Source organism: Gekko japonicus, unplaced genomic scaffold (assembly GCF_001447785.1).
Source record: "Gekko japonicus isolate JY-2015 unplaced genomic scaffold, Gekko_japonicus_V1.1 scaffold212, whole genome shotgun sequence".
In the NCBI taxonomy this organism is placed as follows: Eukaryota; Metazoa; Chordata; class Lepidosauria; order Squamata; family Gekkonidae; genus Gekko; species Gekko japonicus.
This window is the reverse complement of record NW_015161953.1, coordinates 822292-844799: the sequence shown is the minus strand read 5'-3', so window position 1 is coordinate 844799 and position 22508 is coordinate 822292. Positions and strand designations below refer to the sequence as shown.

Here is a 22508-nt window from a genome sequence, read left to right as displayed (position 1 = left end):
CCCGCCGATCTCCTCCCCCCCGTCTCCCCGTCTCCTCCACTCCATTCCCCGGTTCCAAGGTGAGGCCGTGCCTCGCCTGTTCTCCCCCCCGCTCCAAAGTGAGGCCCAAGCGGCTTGCAGCTGCCATGCCTCGCCTGTCCCCCGCTGTCGCCGCTCTGAAGCGAGGCCTGAGCGGCTTGTAACCGCCGGGCCTCGCCGGTCCCCACCCACCAGCCCACCAGCCAAGCCTTCTGCTGCCCTCCCATCCCCTGTGGCGGTGGCGGTGAGGCAGTTCACAGAGCATTCCCTGCGCATGCGCAGGGGATGCTCTGTCACTTTTGGGGAGATTTACATATCCCCCGATATTTTTTTCACATTTTCATATTTTTGTGCACACCTGGGGACCGTACCAAGTGTGCTCAAAAATCTCCCGCCCCCCCAGATGCCCCCGATGCGCGGATTTAGGTATCCGCACACAGGGGGCATCTTCGGAATAAGATATATAGATCAGAGACAGATTGATCAGAGACACGAAAGACAAAGGGATACAGATGAAAATGCTCAGAAAGCCTGCCTAATCTCTTCAAGAAACAGATATATGCAAATAGTGAACGCTCTATTTAAATGCAAGTGAACCACCTGTCAGATGCCAAAAATATGCATTATATAGATAAAATGAACATAATATTCAACAAAACCAATTGTTTAGGTACAGTGTAGAGCCTAGCAGATCCCAAAATGAAAGTTGTGGAGATTGTGGTATGCAGAATGACTTGACAAAAGCAAACATACAGCTTTTGTAGAAATTGTGGAAGCAGAATCATTATGCCAGAGTTCACAGATGTTAAAACTCCTTTCCTCCAGTCCTTCCTTCCTTTCTTCTCACAGCGTTCCCCCTTTCCCTTTTTCCTTCTCTCACTACAGCCCCAATTTCCCCCACTTTTGCTCATTTTTCCCTCTCCATTCACTCTGGCTTTGCTTCCTTTCCATCATCTTCCTTCTTGTCTTTCTTGGGTTCCTACTTAGTTCCCCCAACTAATTATAAATCTAAAAATGAAACTGCAGCAGCCATTTTGGTTTCCGTAGGCAACCACAGACAACACCAGTGATGTTGTCTGTAGTTGCCATGGCAATCCAAAATGCCTGTCAAGATTTTGTGAGGTAGTATTATGAAATCTCAACTCAAATAAAGGAGGGACTAAAATAAAATTTAAAAGGCTTGAAGAATATCTACTCAGAAACAAAATGTAAAACAGCTAAATATTGCAAAATGTATGAGTTGATGGGTCTAACATAAATATATGCGGATATCCACAGAGAAAGGGTCTGAGGACAAGTGTCATAGTTGAGATAGAAAAAACGTTCCTGAAATATTTCTAGCACGCTTACAGCCAGCAGATGTCTCTCTTGAACAACAAACATCAGATGAAAACTATATTCTTAATGAAGTGCTTGTTTGTGCTGTTACAGTGGTGGCCTCTGGGCAGTATTCAGCTTACGACATTTATTTGCCCAGGATGCATGTGACTATATCTAAGTTCTGATAGCTTAATACTGTGCTGGGTGTTCTCCAAATGTCTCTTTTATTGTCTTTATACTCTGAAACTCCTTCAGTTTACACTCTTCACCAGCTTCAGCAATAGTGGGCTTACCTCCCCCCCCCCCCGGCGGTGCATCCCCCTTTAACTTCACATAGATACCACCAGATTCAAAGTAGGAGACAGGTAAAGGTAAAGGTTCCCTTGCTTGAAAGCCAGTCGAGTCCGACTCTAGGGTTGCGGTGCTCATCTCCGTTTCAAAGCCGAAGAGCCAGCGCTGTCCGAAGACGTTTCCGTGGTCATGTGGCCGGCATGACTAAACACCAAGGCGCACGGAACGCTGGAGACAGGACAGCACAGCTAAAATGAGAATCTGAGACATTTCTATCCTGCCTGTATTTGCTGGCAACAGTCCTGGTTCCTACCTAAGCAACTGCTTTTTAAAAAATGTGTGTGTGTGTTAGTATATGTTCTACTAATTTAAAGTACTACTAGGATTAATATTTCAGCTAACTAACTCCTGAGCAACTGGGTGACAAAGTATGTGCCTCCTGTTTATTTATTTAAAACATTTATACTTCATATATCTCCATAAATATATGCTACAAAGTAACTTGACAGCATAATTATACTGTTTAATAAAAGATCAAAGTCCTGTGACACCAACACCTCAAGGAATCTTCACTCCTGGCTTAATTTCTACCTGGACAAAATAGTTAAGACTAATTATTGAGGGAAATGCTTTAGCTCCCCCCCCCCCTAACAGAGAAGACTGGACTCTGCTGCAGCATACAGAGGTGTTTACTTACAGGCTGCCGAGCCTTGACTGCTGTCACAGAAGCTATACTTGGGCTGAGGTAGCTTTCCCCTTTAGGGAATGGTGTCAAAGCAATTGTGGTTTCTGTGGCTAAGTTGCAGTCCTGTCTGACAGACCTATGAGGCAAAACAAGCCTCTGATAAAGACTGGGGGGTAAGTAGGGGGTTGAAGAAGGTATGAAAGCTTTATGAGCCAAAGGAGAAGTAACATTGCCCCCTCTCTTAAGCCCAGGTAATTTTGGATTGTTTTAATGTCTACAACTGGATAGTGGTTATCACTGTAAGTAAGAACTAGAAATTCATGTAGGAGTTGCAGATAGTCAGGTGCTCTTTGTCTGGCTAAATAATAGTATACTGAAATAAAATATTTACAGATTAGTTTTGGTGTGCAGCTGCCCATGGCCTATCAATTTTTTTTTTGGGGGGGCATGCTCTTTAGTTAAGTGCCAATCTCTTTAAGAGGGGAAGAATGTATTCCATTGTGTCTTGAGGAACAACACATTTTGCACTCCATAAATTCTCTTTAAAATGGAGGCTTGGGTTCTTGCATGAGAAATGCATTGTTCATAGTGCACAGTATCTGATTTTTCTGGAGCATTTGTCTTTATATCCAGTTAGGGAATCAATGTTGAGTGAAAGAGTAAATTTTAAGCCGGTAATGCTGAAATATGCCCTTATTGAAACGTTCACTACTTAACACCTGTAAGCTCAAGGAAGTATTCATTATTTGGATGATCTCTTAGCTTTTCAGCCTGTCTTGATAGTTGTTCAGTTGCACAGTCAAGTCCGACTCTTTGCGGCCCCATGGACCAGATCACGCCAGGCCCTCCTATCTTCCGCTGTGCTCTGAAGCTTCCTCAATTTCATGTTCGTTGCATCGATGACACTGTCTAACCATCTCATCCTTTGACATTCCCTTCTTCTTTTACCTTCAATCTTTCCCAGCATCAGGGTGTTCTCCAGTGAGTGCTCCCTTCTCATTTGGTGGCCAAAGTATTTGAGCTTTAACTTCAGGATCTGGCCTTCCAGGGAAAAATCAGGGTTGATTTCTTTTAGGATTGACTGATTTGATCTCCTTGCAGTCCAAGGGACTCCCAAGAGTCTTCTCCAGCACCATAGTTCAAAAGAATCTGTTCTTCGGCGCTCGGCCTTCCTTATAGTCCAATTTTCGCAGCCATACATTACTACTGGGAATACCATTGCTTTGACCATGCGGGCTTTTGTTGGCAGGGTGATGTCTCTGCTTTTTATCATGCTGTTTAGGTTCGCCATCGCTTTCCTCCCAAGGAGCAGGCATCTTTTAATTTCATGGCTGCAGTCACCATCTGCAGTGATCTTGGATCCCAGGAACGTGAAGTCTGTCACTACTTCTACGTTAAGGACCTGCCATAGTTTGTTGTGATCCACACAGTCAAAAGCTTTAGCATAGTCAATGAAGCAGAAGTAGATATTTTTCTGGTACTCTCTTGCTTTCTCCATAATCCAGCGAATGTTGGCAATTTGATCTCTAGTTCCTCTACCTCTTCGAAACCCAGCTTGTACTTCTGGCAGTTCTCTATCCACGTACTGTTGAAGCCTAGCTTGTAGGATCTTGAGCATGACCTTGCTAGCGTGTGATATGAGTGCAATTGTGCGATAGTTTGAACATTCCTTGGCGTTGCCCTTCTTTGGGATTGGAATGTATACTGATCTTTTCCAATCCTGTGGCCACTGTTGCGTTTTCCAAATTTGCTGGCAAATTGAGTGCAGCACTTTAACAGCATCATCTTCTAAGACTTTGAATAGTTCAGCTGGAATACCATCACCTCCACTAGCTTTGTTGTTAGTAATGCTTTCTAAGGCCCATTTAACTTCACATTCCAGGATGTCTGGCTCAAGGTCAGTGATTATACCGTCGTGTTTGTCAAGGACATTGAGGTCTTTCTTGTATAGTTCTTCTGTGTATTCTTGCCATCTTTTCCTAATCTCTTCTGCTTCTGTTAGGTCCCTACCGTTTTTGTCCTTTATCATGGCCATCTTTGCATGGAACGCTCCCTTGATTTCTCCAATTTTCTTGAAGAGATCTCTAGTCCTTCCCATTCTATTGTTTTCTTCTATTACTTTGCACTGTTCATTCAGAAAAGCCTCCTTATCTCTCCTTGCTGTTCTCTGGAAATCTGCATTCAGTTGGGTAAATCTTTCCTTTTCACCTTTGCCTTTCGCTTTCCTTCTTTCCTCTGCTATTTGTAAGGCCTCATCAGACAGCCACTTTGCTTTCTTGCATTTCTTTTTCTTTGGGATGGTGCTGATTGCTGCCTCTTGTACAATGTCACGAACCTCTGTCCATAGTTCTTCAGGCACTCTGTCTATCAAATCTAGTCCCTTAACCCTATTCTTCACCTCTACTGTATATTCATCGGGGATGCGATCTAGGTCAAATCTGAATGGCCTAGTGGTTTTCCGAACTTTCTTCAGTTTAAGTCTGAATTTTACAATGAGTAGCTCATGATCTGAGCCACAGTCAGCTCCAGGTCTTGTTTTTTACTGACTGGATAGAGCTTCTCCATCTTTGACTGCAAAGTCAATCTGATTTCGGTGTTGCCCATCTGGTGATGTCCATGTGTAGAGTCGCCTCTTAGGTTGTTGTTAGGTTCTTGATAGAAGTCCCCTGAATTATTCAGGATAATTGGTTGATAGTGAACATGTTTCTTGCAAGATGCAAAGGTAATAAAGTGGATCCTAACACTCCTCACTTCTGGCAGAAGGGAACTGTAAGATCCAACTCAATGGCAGTCAAGGTTGAGTAAGATGTTTAAGTCAGTGTTCTGCAGAAGCTGAACAATCTCAAATATTCTTTTCCCTCTTAATTTTACACCTCTGGTTTATACCATTATAAATGATCAGGACCAGAAAGTATTAACATCCTTAATTTTGTGGTAAATGGAAGAATGGGCACAATTTGAACATTATAAGTGAGGCTAAGAAGCATTTAAAACTCCCTGAATATTCTATCCCTAAAGCTAGTGTCACTTTGCTTCAGCAGAGCAGCTTCAACGGAGACCTGCAGTGTAATGTTACACAACTGGCACACATTAATGAGTATGATTGTGTTTCTCAGGACTTGAGTAAGGATTATACATTGTCCTTGAAGGGAAAGGTTGCACTTGACCAGTTAGGCTCCATCTCATGAAAGCTTATGCTATAATTATGATCCCACAGGACTCCTTGATTTTACTTTCTGCAACCCCCCCCAAAAACACTGGATAGTGTTTTGCATTCATATTTTTAATCGTTTTGCAATCAAAATGTCTTCAGTATTCTTGTTGTGTCTGCTTGTTAGTTCTCATTTTTCATTTGGCTTTATCTCCAGAATACCTCAAGCTATGTACTAACCATGAAACCTGTCAGTCCTTCAGATGTCTGTTGCCTGTGAAAATTCATCTCTCCTTATATATAATTGAGTAGTGGGTGCCAAAGTTCTAAAATGCACTCCTTTAGTGTATGGACACTTGAACTGTCAGTCAGAAGACGCTGGCTGGGTTGACTGGCTGCTTTGTGCAGTTCCGCCCAGTGTTTCAAGGTCTTTTGCATATGGAAGCTGATTGGACTTCACTGCATTCCACACCTCAAACTCACCCCCCTCCCCGCAAGGCAGTTGGAATGTCAGTTGCATATGGAACCTTCAAGGTCTTTTGCATATGGAAGCTGATTGGACTTCACTCCATTCCACACCTCATACCCCCCCCCCGCAAGGCAGTTGGAATGTCTGGTGGTGTGTAGGTCCCAGGATCATGTTTTAAAAGCTGCCTGGGGAGATGGGGACCTCAGACAGGTTACAGTGCCATAGACTCCACCCTCCAACCCAGCTATTTGCTCCTGGGGAACTATTGTTGCCAATCTTGGCCCAGCAGCCATCAAACCATTCTCTTCAACCCCCTGCTGTGCAGCTGACTTTCCCCTAGGGTTGCCAATCTCCAGGTGGGACCTGGAGATCTCCCACTGTTACAATTGATCTCCAGATGACAGAGATCAGTTCCCCTGGAGAAAATGGATGCTTTGGAGGGTAGACCCTATGACATTATACCTGCTGAGTCCTTCCGCCCCCCCCGCCCAATGCTGCCCTCTTCAGAATCCACCCCCCAAACCTCCAGGTATTTCCCTCCTTAGAGCTGGCAACCCTACATTCCCCTCAGTGCCTGTTGGTAGGCAACTAAGCTTGGTCCTGTCACCTACTTTGGCCTTTGGGAGAAAACACATTGGGGCCAGTCCTGATAGGGTTGCCAACTCCAGATAGGAAATTCCTGGAGATTTGAGGGATGGAGCCTGAAGAGGGTGAGGTTTGAGGAGGGGTGGGACCGCAGACAGGTACACTGCCATAGACTCCACCCTCCAAACCAGTCAGTCCCACATAGGGAACCATTGTTGCCAATCTCCAGGTGAGGGCTGGAGAGCACTCAGAATTAAAACTGCTCTGCAGAAGGGAGGGCAGAAGTCAGCTGAAGTCAAAGGGGCAGATAATGGTAGGTTGATGGTTAGCTGGGAAGGAGATGGGGTTGCCAACTACATGCTGACAAATTCCTCGGGATTTGAGGGGTGGAGCCTGGAGAGGGTGGGGTTTGCAGAGGGGTGGGACCTCAGAGAGGTAGAATGCCATAGACTACACCCTCCAAACCAGCCACTTTGTCCTGGGTAAGAATTGCTGCCAATCTCCAGGTGAGGGCTACAGATCACTCACAATTACAACTGCTCTTCAGGTAGCAGAGATCAGTTCCTCTGGAGAAAACAGTGGACTCTGTCATTATACCCTGCTGAGGTCACCACAGCAAATTGACACTGTTTGCCCAAAGCCAGAGCACTCCCCCAGAGCCTCTTTCTAGATTTCATTGTATTGCTTTCACAACGGGCTTTACTGCTAGTAGTGTAATAAACCAGTTATTTCCCAAGATTATTAGAATACTGTTATAGATTAGTAGCTAATTTATGCATTATGAGAAGCAGGCAAATGAAAAATACATATTACTCCTACTGCTGCTTCCAGTGTCCAAATGAGCTCTAACATTATATACTGTTTTTGAATGTGAATAAGGTCCCTTTCACATGCAGACTGTATCACAGTTGGTATCTGTTTTTGTCTTGTGGGTGGGAATGTTACTTTCATGGTTTTTCAGATAGCAGTGTAATCTGTTGGTGAAGTATAAGTAAAATGTTTTATGTATTGCAGATGGTACATTGGACAAGCGGTGTCCATTAGATTGTTACTACATGTAGCAGAAACTGACATATTGACTGGGATAACACTTTTAAACATAAAGCGGAATCCTTTTGCTTGCCATGTTCCTTATTCATTTAATGTATTTTTGTGTAGCTTTTGATAACTTATTTTGTAACATGATGCTATATTGCATTGTTAACAAAAGTTCAACAAAGATAACAGCAATTAAAACATCTGCTTTGTATTTTAGACTGGTACAAAGGATATCTTGTAAGACATAAAGGAACCCAGGTAAGATTTCTATAGTTCTCCTTGATGGTGTTACTTACGTGCTTGACTTTAGAAACTATCTATTCTTTTTTAAAATGACTGGAGTTCGGTTAATTAATTTATTTGTTATTCTGTTTTTATTTTATTCTTCCAAGCAGCTCACTACAGATTATATTGCCCTACATACATTATACAACAATGCGGTGAGGTACTATCAGTGGAGAAACAGGGAGTTCAATGCTAATGAACTCCCTGCTCTAGTTCCCAATCTACTGAAGTACCTACTGATTCCACTTTTGTGGCCCTAACAGGTTTTTTATGTAATTGCTGCTACTTCTTGAATTTTAATGATTTTAATGTAATGTAATTTTATTGTAATGAGTCTCCAAGTCCTTTTTGTTCTGATCCGCCCTGAGCCTGCTTTGGAGAGAATGGAATAATAATCAGAAAAATAAAGAAAAATAAGTTGTATCTATGCGACCATGATTGAATTTGCTAGCTCATGCCCGGCCCAATTATTCAGTACAATTCGGTCTTTGACAGCTCTGCCACAGGGCAGGCAAAATGTTAGGGAATTGGACATCAGCTGTGAGACCTCTGCGAGCTATTTTGCAAATAAAGTCATGGCTTTCCGCTGTGTCCTCCCCGCCACAATTGAAACAGTGAGCGAACTTGAGGCCCTTTGCACGTCTTTGGTGCCGGGTTTAAAATGTTTCAACCTACTCAGCCTGGAGGAAGCTGACAGATAGCTCGTATCTGTATGTCCAACCACATGCAACCTTGATCCATGCCCCTCCTGGCTCATTAAAGTGGGTCACGAGGGGTTCCGAGGTGCCCTGTGGGAGATTGTCAACAAGTCTCTCTCGGAGGGACGGTTCCCTGGGGCACTCAAGGAAGCAATGGTCTGCCCCCTCTTGAAAAAACTATCTCTGGACCCGGCCGAATTGGCCAACTACCGGCCGGTGTACAATTTGCCCTATTTGGCAAACTTATTGAGAGGGCGGTGGCATTACAGCTACAGGGCTTTCTGGATGATGCTTCTGTCCTCAATCCCTTCCAGTCCTGCTTTTGCCTGGGTCATGGGACGGAGACAGTGCTGGTCGCCCTGACGGATGACCTCTGCAGACACCTGGATTGTGGTGGTGTGGTGGCACTGTTGTTGTTAGATCTGTCGGCCGCATTTGATATGGTCGACCACCAGTTGCTAGCCCACTGCCTCACCGACGTGGGGATTCAGGGGCTTGCCCTTCAGTGGTTTGCCTCTTTTCTCCAAGGTCGGGGACAAAGGGTGGTGATAGGGGATCGGCAGTCCCAGAGGTATCCTCTTGAGTGTGGGGTGTCTCAGGGGGTAGTGCTGTCCCCAATGTTATTTAACATTTAAATGCGCCCCTTGCCCAGAGTTGTGGGCTTGGGTGCCATCAATATGCAGATGACACCCAGCTCTACCTGATGTTGGGTGGCCAGTCGGACTTCACCCTGGATGTCTTTCATCAGGTGTTACAGGCCGTGGCTGGTTGGCTCAGACTGAGCCGGTTGAAACTAAACCCGTCAAAGACGGAGGTCCTTGGTTTGAGTCGGATCGGTTCGGGGTTGGGGCTCCCTCTCCCAACCTTCGATGGGGCGCCTCTAGTGCCAGCATTGGAGGTTAGGAGTTTGGGTGCGCTCCTGGATTCCTCCTTAATGATGGAGGCCCAGGTGGCAGCCACTGCCAAGTCGGTCTTTTACCACCTCCGGCTGACCTGGCAGTTGGTCCCTTTTCTTGACCGTGATGACCTGGCCACAGTGATCCATGCGACGGTCACCTCAAGGCTAGACTACTGTAATGCTCTCTACATGGGGCTGCCTTTGTCGCAAATCCGGAAGCTGCAGCTAGTGCAGAATGCAGCAGCCAGGCTGTTGATGGGCCTCTCTAGGTGGGAGCACATTTGGCCTGTGCTGAAAGCGCTACATTGGCTGCCAATGGCGTACCGGATCTGCTTCAAACTGCTGGTTCTTACTTTTAAAGCCCTATATGGCCAGGGTCCGGCTTACCTTTCCTCGCATGTTCCCCCAAGGGCACTACGGTCGGGGAGTCAAAATCTCCTGGTAATTCCAGGCCACAGGAATATAAAATTTGCTGTTACCAGGGCCAGGGCATTTTCAGTGGCAGCTCCTACCTAGTGGAATGAGCTCCCGGAGGAGTTCCAGACCCTGCAGGACCTTGCGCAGTTCCTCAGGGCCTGCAAGACGGAGCTCTTCCGCCAGGCTTTTGAGTAGGAGCCGCCGCCACTACTATTCCATCATCGTTACCCCACATCATTACACCTCAACCATCAATTGTGCTGGCATCAAATGGGGTGCGAGACGTCCCTGGATGAAGATGGGATGGTTGTGCTGCTAGGAGGTATGTCGTTGGTCTGGAATTAATAACTTTTTCCAGAACCCAATCTTGCAACTAATGATTCTGTGACATCTAGAGCACCAACATTTTAGTGTTTTGTATTGTATTGTTCTACTCTGCTTTTATCTCTTTTAACTTTGGCACTCGTGCCTCTTTGTTAGCCACCCTGAGCCTTTGGGGAGGGCGGGATATAAATACAAAAATAAATAAATAAATAAATAAATAAATAAATAAAAGCGGGGGACCCCTGCCAAACCCAGGGGGTTGGCAATCCTAGGCTCTGTGGTGCTTGAGAAAGTAAGTTCCCTGCAGCCACTGTGTGGCTGTGGGGATATCATGGCAAATGTATAGTGTTGTTCAGGCCTTAGATCAGATCTACAGGTGGAGAGGGATATCTCTTTTGTGTAAAGCAACTTTTACCAGTTTGATAGGTTCATGAACTCTTCTTTGAGAAATAAAATCTGGGCCCCAGTAATCCATGTCTTGGTTAGATTATTGTGACATACACCTGGTTAGATTACTGTGACGTACTCAAGGAGATGGTTCAAAAAGCAGCAACATGATTGTAATCAGGCTTTGATTTCAGGCAACCCATTTCTGGCTATCTGTTTCTAGGCCCAAGTCAGGGTTTTAGTCTTTAAGAAATAATCCTAAGAAAGTGTACTCAGAATGCTACTCAGATCTATTGTGGGGCTTTCTTCCAGGAAAGCATTTTTAGGATTGCACTCTAAAGCCCTGAATAGCCTGGGATGAGGCTACCTTAAGGAACCCTCCTGCTTCCATATAAACTTGCCCAGATATGTCCCTTATTATTTCAGGCCATGACAGGCCTTTGATTGATACATAGTTTGGCTCTCTTCCAGCTTCACACAAAGACAATTTTTTTGGCCAAGCGTTTTAAATAATACTTTAAATACCATTTTTATATCATTTTATAACATCCTAATATAACACAGCGCTAAATACTAGTCACATTTCTTTAACTCTACATTCAAATCTTACTGAAAATCTACAGAACTGCTGAGAGAAAGGTACCCTTTCTATTTTTTGTCTTGTCCTTAAATTTGTGATTCAGTTAACGATTCTTATTTAGAAGGATAGCATAAAAACTCATCTCCATGTTAAGCAGATCTAGTTACTGATCACTACTGTTGTTATGTAAATAAAACACTTGAAAGCTGCCTTGCTGCATGGTAGAAATTAATAGGGCAAGACACTGCTTAAAATAGACCTTTGGCTGTTCTTTTATTGATGTTATGCCCACCTGATCTAGTGATAGTGGAACTACTGATGTAAGTATCTGTAGAACTCTCACTTTTAAAAGCTTAGCATCTTTTTTTCTTCTTGTTTTACCACACCTATTTGTCTCAACCATGGAAATGTCACGCAACAGCTTGTGGATTACTCTGAAGGAGGTAGTGGTTAAATGTAGCTGTGAGTGACCTAGGTCCATACACCAAGCAGAAAAACATGCTGTGTATGTTTTGTTTCTTGTGATGTTTGAGCAAATGTCTTGCCAATAGAACAACATCTGTCCACGTCTGCTTAAGTCCTGTGGTATGCACGTTCTGTAGCTATGCTGTCCACATACTGATTTGGACCTGTTCTTTGAACTTTGCCTTTAAAAACTACCTGTGATGGTTTGTATTTAGCTTTATAACTCTTTTATTTCTAGAGAGAGTGACATTTCAGGTTTTCATCTTGAGTCACTGTTATAAGAGGTCTACAGAGACAGTATGCAAGTATCTTATGAGGTACTAATGACAAAGTTCCTAGGAGGATTTCAGGCTCAAAGCTTGTAGGCAGAGTTTGGGGAATGAGACTGACACAGCCAAGATGTCTCAATACATACATTCCAAACAAGCCTTTAGGTATTGTGTTATAGCAACTGAATGGAAATGCTTCCTTGTATTTTTGTCCTTGGAGGAAGTCAAAGATTCTTAGAAGACAGGCTTTTGCTTCAATTGTGTTGATGTTCAGAACATCAGGAACCTTTAATAAATCCAGCCATTGCATGTCAAACATCAGTTAAAGTGGAAAAGATGAAAATCAGATTGAGAAAAATCTGCTTCAGCAGTTCCAAGAAGCATATGAAAACACTTGAATACAAGAAAAGGACCTATGAGAACTCACAGGGAAAGGGAAATCTTATTCTTCTCCTTTCATCTCCACATGTGCTCCTCTCACTCCGTTTGTCATTGGTATGTCTTCTTTTCCTGTCTTTATTCTGACTGCCTCTGAAGTACTTAACTGTCTAGGCAGGTGCCTCAGCATACTCTGTGGTTGCTAGTTGAACTGCAGCCATGTTTCTTCTTTCAATTTGTGCATTTACAGGCATTGAGGGTGTTTTTGTTTGTTACATGTGCATGCATGAATTCACATGCGTGTATGCACTCACACAAACACACATAAATGTTTACCTGAGATTTAATACAAACCTAGGGCTTCCCCCAAGCTTGCCATGGTAGCCATGGTTGGGGCCTCATTGCATGGATATGGGCATCATGGTGTGATGCTAAAGAAAAAAAAAGTACTTCAGCCTGATGTATCTACCAGGTTTATGGACTGCACACTTCTACGGCAACATATATAACTTTATGGTGACGACCGAATGGAGGGTAGTTGTAGCAGCAGATACAATACAAAAATATTTTTTTCTGGAATTGCTTTTTTCTCCTATCTAGTTTTGGACCTTTAGAGCTTATTATTGGAGAGGTGTCTGGTAAAATAACTGAAATGTATATCTTTTTACAGGGAATATTTCCAAAATCTTTTATTCACATCAAGGAAATTGCAGTTGAGAAGGGAAGGTATGATATTTAGTTTATTATTTAGCCATATTATACCTTGAATGGCTCATATAGTTCTGAAAGGGCTCCTTCTGAGTGTACAGTAAGTAACTTCAGCATGAGAAAGGATACCTTGCTGTTCAACACATAGCTTCACATTGGTTATGGCTATTCAAAGGTGGACTGGCCATTAAGACCACTGAGAAATGTCCTGGTGAGCCACTAGCTTAGCCGGCCTGTGCTCCCTGCTGGCCCCACCCTGGCCCCAAGTGAGGGGCAGTTCTTGCCCCATATGGAGCAGGTGAGCAAACATTTGTAGTGGCAGCAAGCAAGTCAGCTGCTTGGGTTAGCTGCTGTATTTTTGAGTGAGCCTATCTTTCCTCCTCATTTAGGAGGCATTCCAGGGCCATTTTTGCCTGCCAGTCGACCTCTGTAGGCTGTTTTGTAATACTACAGTTCAGAGCCACTTCTTATTTGAAATTATTTCTAATTCTCAGTTATATAATCAAAGAATACTTTCCATTTTCTATTGAATCTCTGAGACTGGTTTATTGTAAATATAAGATGTTAAGTTCTGGATCACTTCTTGATTGGCAGTTGCTTCATGCTAGACAACTGAAAGCACTTCTTCATCCTAAGTTTATAGTACAGAGATGTACTTTCAGTTGATTATCACAGTATATGACAATGGCATTAAAAAGGGCTTACATTAGCTTCATCTGAGTGGGTTTGTTAGGTAAGATGGTGTGCAACCTTTCAAAAGAGTGGTACCTCTGGTATTTTGAATTCCTAGAGATTTGGGACTGGTGCATAGGGAAGGTAAAATTTGGGGAGGGATCTCAATGGGGATGTGATGCCATAGTCCACCCTCTGAAGCTGCCATTTCCTTCAGGGGAAGTGATTGCTGTTGTCTGGAGATCAGTTGCAATCTTGGGAGGACTCCAGGCCCCACCTGGAGGTTGGCAATTTAAACCCCTACAGTGAGTGGCAGGTACTGGGATATAGACAATAGCAGGAGAGAGGGATGGCTCTTGTCTTTAAGTCCCATTTGTCATATCCTTGTGGGATAAAGAATGCTGGACTACATGGTCCTTTGATCTGATTCAGAAGGGCAATCCTTCCAATAGTTTTTGTTACTCACAATTGATAAAGGTTTGGGGGAAATTAGGATTGCCAGGTCCCCCCTGGTCACTGGTGGGGGATGAAGGAGTAGGCCAAATCCAGGTTGGTAAACTCCTGGAGATTTGGGGGTGGAGCCTGGGGAGGACAGGGACCTCAGTGGGCTACAATGCCATAGAGTCCACCCGCCAAAGAAACCATTTTCTCCAGGGAAACTGATTTCTGTATTCTGGAAATGAGCTGTATATCTGGGGGATCCCCATGTCTCCCCTGGAGGCTGCCATCCCTATGAGAAATCCTAAATAATTCAAATTCTGTAGCTGTTAGATAGCTTGGTTAAATGAATCAGTAAGGAATGGTTGCACGGGCCCTTTATAAACATTTATTCTTGCCATAAAATTGAATGCCTGGAGATGTGCACCCAGGACACTTGTTAAATCGCTGTTTATCCTTTTGCTCAGAAACTCAGAAAATGTAACAAATGCTGAGATCCCTTTGGTACAAGAAGTTACCTGTACACTTTGGGAATGGGGAAATATCTGGAAGCAGCTCTACGTGGTGAGTTATTTTTTCCTTCTCTCAAAATGATTTTATTTATATATTTTTATATTTTATTACCCCTTTTTCCAAGGAACGGACATGCTTCTCCTCTCTCAGTTTTTAATATCACAATAATGCTGTAAGGTAGATCAGGTTGAGAGACAGTGACTTGCTTAAGGCTACCCAGTGAACAGTAGTATCCACTGAATTTCAACTACTATGTTTGAAAGGGAACAAACTTTTAGCATGTGTAGATGATGTTATCCACATTTAGTAGGCTGACATATGGATACGCTCAGGGTTTTTTAATTGCTGTATTATGGCTCAGTTCAGATCAGGCCTGAGGCCATGGGGAGGGGGACTTTTGGGGACAGTGCCCCTCATGGATGACCCCAGCCCTCCCAGGGAGGATGCCAGACTCCCCTCCCTTCCCCCGAGACCTCCATTGGTAAAGAGATGCATCTGCCTGCCTCCGTGGCTCTCCCTCAGCAGCAGCGTGGTGGCTGGGCTGGCTGGTGCAGGTGCAGTGAGGCTCTAGGGTAGGCCATTATATAATGGCCCACCCCGGCATCTCACTGCTCCTGTGCCAGCCAGCCCAGCCACCACGCTGCTGCTGAGGGAGAGTGAGAGTTGAGAAGCAGGCAGGCACGGTAGTGAGTGGTGAGCAGAAAAAGGTGTCATGATGCCTCTTTCTGCTCACCGCCCACTGCCCTGCCTGCCTCCTTGGCTCTCTTCCCTCTCTATTCATGGTGCACAGGAGGCTCCTCTGCGAACGGAGAGGGAGAAGGAGAGCTGGCCAATCATCGGGTCACTTATGGGTGCGTGGGTGGCACACATGCCCTGCCCCCCTGCTGAAAATTTTCTGGCTACAGGGCTTGTTTAGACTCACCAACAATCTAGAGTTTGTCTGTGATGGGTGTGAACCCAGTAAATTGCTTGATTTGGATGTGCTCTCCAAGAAACTACATTTGACCACACACTCTCATGCACATACACACAGAGTGGAATTCTTGCCAGTAGAATTTGGCTCATGTACAGCTTTGTGTGGCCTGACCTCACCCAGATAGTGTTTTGTTCAGACAATCAAAGGTTAACTAGGAATGGTGGAAGATAATTCCTCAGTCTTGGAGAACCAAATCTGCCTTCTCAACTCTATATTTCATTCATATACATATTTCATTCCTGCCGCTGTGCCGGCGGTCCCAAATTGTCTCACAAATCTATGTCTGCATTTCTTGCTGCAGCCATTCCCGTATTGGATCGACTCAGCATTGGCCGTCTGCATCATTTTATTGCCCTGTAGTGGCGACTCCTAGGTCACTACGGCGTCTCACCGGCTTATGTGAATCTGGTTTTCAGCCAATGCAATTGCTCCTCCCTGCCCCTGAGCCCTGTGAGTGATAAGCAGACAACTGGTGCCAAATCCCCCCTCCCAGTTTTTCTCCGATCATGTTTCTATGCTGGTGGGTTAGAAGCACGCCCACTGCTGATGCTGAACCATGTTATTTCCTGGGGCAGTCCCCAGAATGCCCTGCTTGGCAACCGCTGGGTGTTTTGTGATTTTTAGCCAGCTCGTTCACTTTCCAGCCCCCCTCTGCCTCCCTCTCCCTTTACTTTCTGCGGGTGTGTGTGTGTGTCACGGGTGCCATTTCCTCCCCGCAGCACAGTGCCCTGCTGGCACCCCAGGAGGCTGCTCCTCCCCCCTCTCTTGTGCGCTCTGCCTCCCACTCACCCCCGCAGTCACCATGGTGAGGTCCGAAACAGACAGCAAGCTTTTATCCTGAGCCAGAATGGGAGGGAAAGGGGAACAATGTACAACGGCGCCAGAACATACTGAGACTGCTTTACATAGCAGATGCAGATACAGCCATAATCTCACAGTCACAACTCTTGTTTCAGTCTGACTGGAACTTCAACAAAAGGGGGCTGCTGGATAACACTGCAGCATTTTGTTGTGGATTTTCACTTGTATGATAACATGGAAATCGAGATATCAATGATACCTGTCATTTTGTAGCTTTGGAAAGCAAAATGGTTTCATTTGACATCAAATATCCATAGTGGTTGATTAAGAATCAAACTGCATTTGGAATTTCAGCTGTTGCAGTTTGAAATATATTATATGTTTCAGGCAAACAAAAAGCCACGCTTTCGGCAAGTTCAATCTATGATGTGCGAATTAATGGAGTGGAGGTCGCTGCTCCTCTCAGGGACTTTGCCCAAAGATGAGCTCAAAGAACTGAAGCAGAAAGTCACTTCCAAAATTGACTATGGCAACAAGTAAGTCAGAATGAGAGGGCTAACATCTACCAATAGCTAAATTTGTCAACATTGTGCCTTCTTTCAGCAGCATTGCAATTTGACACAACTTTCTGTGGTGTGCATGTTTGCCATCTACAGGCTTAATGTCTAGTAGTTAGAGAGAGGTGATCAGAATATACAGTGCAAATAGTAAAATCTGTCCACTAAGGCCTTTTTGGTGTTCATAATGGTGTGGTATGCCTTGAGTCCAGGATGTATCCAGATGATGATGATTGTCTCAGAAACCCTTAATTTCCACTTTTTTACGTTGGTTATTATTACTATCGCTGTATTGCAGATTAGGAGGCTGAGGGTAAGAGATCATCCACTGTAGTGTTAATGTAGCTTCTGATCCTAGAGCCAGTGTGGTGTAGTGGTTAAGAGTGGCGGACTCTAATCTGAAGAACCGGGTTTGATTCCCCACTTCACCACTTGAAGCCAACTGGGTGACCTTGGGCAAGTCACAGCACTCTCAGCCTGAAAAGAACCATAATGCCACCTAATGGTGCCAAAAAGAGCTTCTGCTTCAGGCAGCCAAACATTCCTTTGGGATCTCCTGGCTATTCCATACACAATGCCATACAATAATTTAATTTTAATTTAATTTAATTTAGCAGCTGATCCCCAAGGTAACGGCTCACCCTTGTAGCTATGAGCTTTTAAAGTGTTTAGGCTGCTTTCTGCCGGAGATGGCCTTAGGTTAGAAAGGTGTAAAGGTGACTCAAGTCCCACTCTAATCCAACTTCAGGAGTTTTAGGTTTCTCTTAAAGGGCATGATATTTCTGCTCAGAGAAAAGCATGTGAACTCCAAGAACAGACAACCCTTTTAAACAACTAAATGACTTTGTAAATATAATTTTTTCCATGACTGTTTTCTCCCTGGCTCTCATTGCCATGGCATTTAACAATAATTATGTTTATTATTTTGGGTGCCTATGAAGTCCAACCAAGGCTCTATACAGTATAAAATACACACTACAAGGCAGTGTGGCCCTACCTGTAGGTTTACAGTCTAGATAATCAGCAGCAGATGCATTACAGTGGTCTTTGTTGTTTGTCTCCCAAGTCTGTAGCACTTGAAGTGGAGGCTACTCTATATTCAGTGCAGCAGAGTGGCTGACTGAGTTGGCAGGTTCCCCAGTTCAAGGTTCCTGTCAACCAACATATCTAACTACTTAAAAATCCTTGTATACTAGGGTTGCCAAGCTCCAGGTGGGACCTGGGGATCTCATAGAATAACAACTTACCCTGATGGAGTGCTGACTGTATGGCATTACAACATGCTGAGTTTCTTCCTCTCCCCAAATCCTACCCTTCCCAAGTTTTACCTCCAAGTCTCCAGGAATTTCCCAGTTTGGAGCTGGCAACCCTATTGTATAGCAAAGATTAGTAGTCTAAGAAAAAATGATAAAATAGTGCGTAGTCTCAATGGGAATATCATATTTGAACTTTTAAGCTGTCTATCTATAAATATATATGTGCATGCGCACACACAAACCTACACACACTTGTAGCAACACCCAAGTGGTGTGTCTGTGTGTAATATATAAATATAACTATTGGGCTGTAAATATTTTTAATATCAAGCATCTTTAAATGGTATGTTTTCTTGTGGCTGTTGCCAGGAGATTTACTTTCAAATATGGAGAGAAAAATTCTGATGTTACTAATAGCACTGCCTCTTTATGAATACAGGGTACTTGAGCTAGATCTTACAGTTAGAGATGAAGACGGAAATATCTTGGATCCTGAAAAGACCAGTGTTATCAGCCTCTTCCATGCTCATGAACAAGCCACCAACAAAATCACAGAGCGAATCAGAGAGGAGATGGTATGATTGTATAACATTCCTGTATGAATGAGGGAAGATTATCTACTGCTTCATGTTTAGCTGGTGAAAGTTTTCCATCCTCAGCTTTCACATAATGAGATGTTTTTAAAAATGAGCTGTTTGCTATGTAAATCTTTTTATTTTAAGCTTGCCAAGGTTTTCAGGAGCCCAACAGGTACATTTGCTGGTGAAGACCAACAATCACTTTATAAAGAAACAGACACCTCTCTGCATAATATACAGTGTTAATGGGTATTTCTTCTGCCCAGACATGCAAATGGGTCCTGAGGCTAAGAATGCTGTCCTAAGCAGAACTACACTTTTCTATTGAAGTAAAGGGGTTTAGAAGAGCGTTTTCTGCTTACAGTGGCTCTGTGGGTAATGTCTGCCAAAGTTAGGGTCTGGCCTTGTTCCAAATGCTTATTTAAGCAGTCTCATTTCACATTTGGAAGTCAGCTTCATCCTGTTAAAACTTACCCCGATGCTCATGGCAAGAGCACATTTTAATAGTCAGGTTGTGGTTTCTCCTGTAAACCAAGCCCAGATGTATTTGGAGGTGTACTACTTTCTGTCCTATATGAGACAGGAATTACCAACACATACCTGACTCACTCTGTGGTGCAAAACATGGTTCTTGTCATGAATGGAAAGAAAAAATACAATTCCTTTTATTAGGGCCAACCAAAATGACACAAAACCTTGTGCAAGCTTTCATGCTCATCAGAACTAATTCGGTTAGATGTTATAAAAATTTTTTAAAATGGAGGAAAAAAGCAGATTATCCAGATCAAGATTTTAACACCCTGTTTTGTCAGCCTTTGGTGTTAAACCCTCACAGCTTAATTGCATTAGGTTATAGCAACTGTATTCTGGGAAGAAGAAGAAGCAGCAGCAGCAGCAGCAGCAGCAGCAGCAGCAGCAAACAATGGAGGGACATCTCATTTGCAAAAAATACAGTTTACCAGATGAGATGACTGCCACTGTTTGCTTCAGGCCACATTTGAAACATCTTGTACTAGTGCTAAATTTGCCTGGAGATAGTTAAGGTAACCATAGATAATTATTTTAAGTCACTGACACAAGAAAGTAAAATAAAAATCAAGCATTGTTTAAGAATTAAATATCTCAATTGATGTCTTGAAACAGTGGTTCTGTGCCATAAATTATCATATAACCATTGCATTTATCAGTGCGTAAAAGCATGTTTCCCACCTGAGTTAGGCACAGGAAGCAAATTTGCCTATATCTTATTGGGAGATGTTAAGGCAAACAGACATGGTGGGGGGGGGGGCTAGCAGCCAACAGGCAAGGAAGTGGTACAGCCTATATAATATAGCCTTATTGCAGATTTTTGCCTCACCTTTGGTTCAGGCTCCCCACTCATTCCTTCCTGAGCAGCAGTGTAGGATTAGCTGGTTGTGCCACAAGAAATGTACAACAGATTATAAATAAATTAATTATTCAAAATATTCTTCTGCAAATGTTTACAGAAGCAAGTAGTTATTGCATTTCAATAATCTTAACCCAAGAATTTAGTCTGTATATAATCAATGTTGTGGTTCAAATTACTTCTGCCTCTAACCCGCTGTTAATTCTTCCTAGGATTATTTTGGATAACCTTGTATCTTTCTTATCTTTCTTATCTTTTCTCTGAGTGCAGTCAAAAGATGAGTCTGATTATGGAACCTTCTCCAGAAACTCTTCATCACCCACCCATAGCCTTTATGTCTTTGTAAGAAATTTTGTGTGCAGAATAGGAGAAGATGCTGAACTTTTCATGTCTCTCTATGACCCCCAGAAGCAGTCTATTATAAGGTATGGTGGGCTATGTTTTCTTTTTCTGTGCGAAGTGGAAACTTTCTCTGAGAACGTATGCTTTTATGACAAATGTGTGGCTATTTTACCCAATGAAAAGGAAAACAACACAATTATATTATTTATCTATTTGTTTACATTATTTATAGTCTGCTTTTCTCACTGAGACTCAAGGTAGATTGCACATATTGTAAGTCAATATGGTCAGCAGGATGGGACTTCAAAAACAATTGCAATAAGGGTGAACTGCAGAAATCTGAAAAAAGCAGAACTCTGAAATGGAGCTAAACCGAAGCTGAAACAAAGGATAAGTGTTTAAACATATATGACACTACAGAGATTACATAGTAAGAGCATATTAACAGCAACCAGCAATACACAGTAATATGATTAACAGTCACTATCCCTTTACCAAAGCATCTTTCTGAACTGTTACATTACAGTACAGCCTTGTTACCTGTGTAAAAAAGCACTCCTGAATAATTCAGTTTTGCATTGTTTGCAGAAAACCAGGAGAGTGGAGCTGTTCTAACCTCATCAGGTAGTCCATTCTGTAAGGTGTGGCCACAACAGAGATTGCACAAGTATGGGGAATTATTGATTTTGCACGTTTATAGGGTGGCACCTGCAGAAGGCCCTGCTCACATGAGTGAAACTGTCATGGTGGAGCATAGGGAGAAAGGCAGGTATGATGGATCACAGCCATGAAGGACTTCATATGTGGTATAACTGATGGGCAGACTATTCCACTAGCGCTGCAGCGTGGAATAGGGAGGCCTCATATGCATCGGTGCAAAGGCCGGGCCACAAAGCCGAAAGACCCTTGAGAACGGACGGCGTCAGGGGCTCCTGGGTGTCCACCCTAGAAACACCTTTCCGGGACCCACCCTCCAGCATCTTCCTAATGCGGAAGTCCCCGGTATAATCCTCAAAGCCAGCCGCTTTACTGGCGTAGGCAAGGGAGGACAGCTTGCTCTTAATAGAGCGCACAGACAAGCCTTGTTGCTTAACATAAACACAGAATTGCAATAACTGAGGCACAGGGCTAGGCCATACCTGAGGTAGGCCAGCCGACTGCTTAAAGGTTACAAATTCTTGATCAGCTCTCCTATAGGATTTTCTGGTCAATGGTGCTAAAGCTAGGCCAATTTCCCTGTTGGCTTCAGCCCTCCAATCTCCCCAAGACTCAGTGGCATCCTTACCTATGTTGGATCCCCAAGCATCGAGAATAAATCCACGTTTTCAAGAAAAGCAAAATTTATTTCAAAGCGTTGAAGACATACTCAAACACGTTCTTTGTTAGAACTGGGGATACACAATTAGGTCAAGCATAATAAAGGAACTTCAAACAGATACAGGTCCAATGAATAGCTTTCCCGCTGGCGGGCTAATGAAACGGTTGCGCGCCCAGTACATGGGAACCAGGCAGAACATCAGACAAAACACAGGTGCAGTACTCATGGGAAAATCAATAGGCAAGCATTACAGCATCTTCTCCCCCACACAACCTCCAGCAGTTATCTTTTGCATTCCAAAGCAGGAGCAGGATGATAGAAACCAAGCCGGGTGTAACAGGGAAAGGATATGTACACAGAGGTCACAGAAAACAGAATGGCAGCTTGCTGACATACTGCCCCCCTTAAAATACACTTACAACCCACCTCCCGGCCTGGGCGGGAGATCTCCCGGGCTGGGCGGGAGACCTCCCGGTTTGTCCGGGAACCTTCTGTGGAAACTACGGATCAGGTAAGGGGCCCGAATATCCCCTTCTTCCACCCATTCGCGGTGCTGGGGACCGAAATCAACCCACTCGATAAGGTACCAGAGTTTACTACGTTTCACTTTACAATCAAGGATATCAGCTATTTCAAAATGTTCATCCCCTTCCAATATGACAGGCGGAGGAGGAGTAGTCGCTGGTCTCCAAGGAGACGGTCCA

At 43.8% G+C, this 22508-nt stretch overlaps 1 protein-coding gene across 1 annotated transcript in view; it reads left to right on the top strand.

Annotated features, from left to right (window-relative positions):
• The window catches only part of DOCK2 (dedicator of cytokinesis 2), a 556464-nt gene that overhangs the window by 17666 nt on the left and 516290 nt on the right, over positions 1 to 22508 (top strand). Inside the window, exons 3-8 of the mRNA XM_015429463.1 lie at positions 7775 to 7815; positions 12929 to 12984; positions 14544 to 14640; positions 16754 to 16902; positions 18619 to 18754; positions 20415 to 20569. Of these exons, the coding sequence (XP_015284949.1) occupies positions 7775 to 7815; positions 12929 to 12984; positions 14544 to 14640; positions 16754 to 16902; positions 18619 to 18754; positions 20415 to 20569 (634 nt within the window). The remainder of the gene's footprint in view (positions 1 to 7774; positions 7816 to 12928; positions 12985 to 14543; positions 14641 to 16753; positions 16903 to 18618; positions 18755 to 20414; positions 20570 to 22508) is intronic.